The sequence below is a fragment of the Montipora capricornis genome, chromosome 5 (assembly GCF_036669925.1).
Source record: "Montipora capricornis isolate CH-2021 chromosome 5, ASM3666992v2, whole genome shotgun sequence".
In the NCBI taxonomy this organism is placed as follows: Eukaryota; Metazoa; Cnidaria; class Anthozoa; order Scleractinia; family Acroporidae; genus Montipora; species Montipora capricornis.
In genome coordinates, this window is record NC_090887.1 from 20,591,116 (window position 1) to 20,593,615 (window position 2,500).

Below are 2,500 nucleotides of genomic sequence, written 5' to 3' on the forward strand. Positions count from 1 at the left end.
TTTTTTTCGAATACAAAGGCTTTCATTGGAAAAAGTTCGAACAATTTTAATTGCAAACATTATGTTCTGTGGTTTAAAGTTATTTTGTTGTTTTAGTGGAGGTTCCCCTTAAACTTTCAGAATTTACAATAAAGATTTGAATACATACCAAGCATAATCAGATCAGCTGAAGGAAGAAAAAAAAAAGGAAAGATTAGTTTGTACCATCATAATTATTATACTCAATTTGACATTGCATGGTAACATGCTCTGTTACAGCTGTACATGTACATACATTGTTCAGTGCGTACATGAAAGAACAAAAAGACAAGATCATGCACTCAAAGTGCACCTACAGTACATGCATAATCGTATGAAAGACAGATTGCAATGTTATTACACGTCTAAAGAAATGATATTTTATTCTAGTTGTACCTATCGTTAAGTGCCAACGAGACAGTCAATATAATACATAGTTTGCAGATTTGAATCAGAGTGTTCAGGAACCCAATAGAAGTTGTAATTTTTTTTCAAAGTACTGCAACTCAACTTATCAAAGTTAACAATAACACAATAACAAAAGAAATGTAAGTAAAAGCCTTGCACACTTTGTATCTTGAACAACAATGTAAATATCAATGCGTTTTGCAATAATAATGAACATAGTGCTGTAATTTTTGAATGGCCATAATTTAATAGGAATATACAATAATCAAGTTGGATCAAATCAATGCCATGTACAAAATCGTCATTGAAGCGTTTTCAGTGTGAAACATGTCATGGGGAATCAAGTGAAAGTTGTTTCACTTGTAGAATTTTTATTTTGCAAGATACAGCCATGATAATGTCAAATTGATCGTTTAATTGTGTCCTTTACAGACAATATTATTTCCTTTAAAATTAAATGAACTTGTTCACAACTCAATGGTCACAAAATGAAAAACAAACTGCTCTACTCAACAATGGCAAGCCGGATGAAATTAATATCAATATAGAACATGATGTGGTTCACACACCTCCAAAAACATGCGAGTGATGTCTTGTGTCACGACAGTTTGTCCAATGACCTTATCTTACACTACATTTTCCCTCAAGTACTCGAATTTTTTTCTGCATACACAACACTCTTGCGCTTCGGCAACCTATTAAGACTGCCGCCTTGTAAGCCTCGTGTCTTCGCTCTGCTGACTCATTGGCAATAATAATTTTTTATTGTTGATTTCCTGGGTTTTGATTGGCTTTTAAATGTGACCTACACTGGACAGTGTATTCTATCCCACAACAAAACAGACAAAAATAATATTGACTATGACAGGCTGTTTACTCAAGAAGTAAAAGTTCTTAGCTGCATGTTCCAGTCTGTATACCAGAAGGATACAGACTGGTATACAGGCTGTATCAGTCTTCTGGTAGCTGATGACTAGACGAACATAACATAATAACGATATAAAGTCACTGCTTACGAGCCTAGAAGGCTCATCAGGCCGGTGCTTATCTCCGGTTTCCGTAGCATGAAACGACTAGGAGTATTTATACTCCCCCCTGGGATGCTAGTCCATCGCAGGGTTACCCCCAGCATTACGCCGGTACCCATTTATACACCTGGGTGGAGAGAGGCACCGTGAGAGTAAAGTGTCTTGCCCAAGAACACAACACAATGTTCCCGGCCAGGCCCCGAGCCCCGAACACTCCATCCGGTGTCGAGCGCACTAACCATGAGGCCACCGCGCCTCCCATCCTATAAAGTTAGTGAAAACCCCTGTAATTTACTCTTTATACACAGCCTTTAACTTGTATTGTAATTTGTATTTGATTGTATTTTTGTAAGTAATTTCAAATCAGCCTTTAATTGTATTTTTGAAAGTAATGTTCCAGTCTGTATGAACACATTCTCTAATACTCTTCTACCCCCCCCCCCCCCTCACCCCATCTAACATGTACACACCAAGAAAGAAGAAGAAAGAGGGAAATACTAAATGCATTACAAGGTTTGGAGCCTTCCACAATATAAAAAAGACTTACCATCAGCTCCATTTAGACAATGCTTTGTATTGGGGTCATGATTTGGGTTTGCTGAAAATGAGAAGTAAACACGCCTTCAACACCATACACACTTTTGTTGTTGTACTCAGCTTTGATGTTTCAGGTGTTTTTGCAAATTAAAATTAAGAATTAGATTTCCACTTTTCAATTTCAGTATTTTTGTAAGGCTTGTCAGAGCAGCTTCTTTGGTCTTACTGTAAGTTGAATTCTTTAAACTTGAATTCCAAGCATACACAATTCAAGAAAGTGATGGTATTAAAATAACATGAACAGTATGCACACTACAACATTTACTATTATTTTGGCTAAATCAAAATATGGATGATGAATCATTAAATTTAAATGATTATTTTAGGCTTGATTCATGCCTGCTCCTCCTACATGTATTAGTCTAGTTTTGATCTTATCTTTAGGGGGGGGAAGGGGGGGGGGGGTCACATAGGAGGGTTGTCCAATACTCCGACATAATGAGATTCAT

General features: G+C 36.7%; 1 protein-coding gene across 1 annotated transcript in view; it reads right to left on the bottom strand.

Annotated features, from left to right (window-relative positions):
• The window catches only part of LOC138049873 (5'-3' exoribonuclease 2-like), a 43,096-nt gene that overhangs the window by 30,908 nt on the left and 9,688 nt on the right, over window positions 1-2,500 (bottom strand). The window contains exons 10-11 of the mRNA XM_068896344.1: window positions 2,002-2,052; window positions 149-166 (exon numbers count right to left, since the gene is read on the bottom strand). Coding sequence (XP_068752445.1) covers window positions 149-166; window positions 2,002-2,052 — 69 coding nt within the window. The remainder of the gene's footprint in view (window positions 1-148; window positions 167-2,001; window positions 2,053-2,500) is intronic.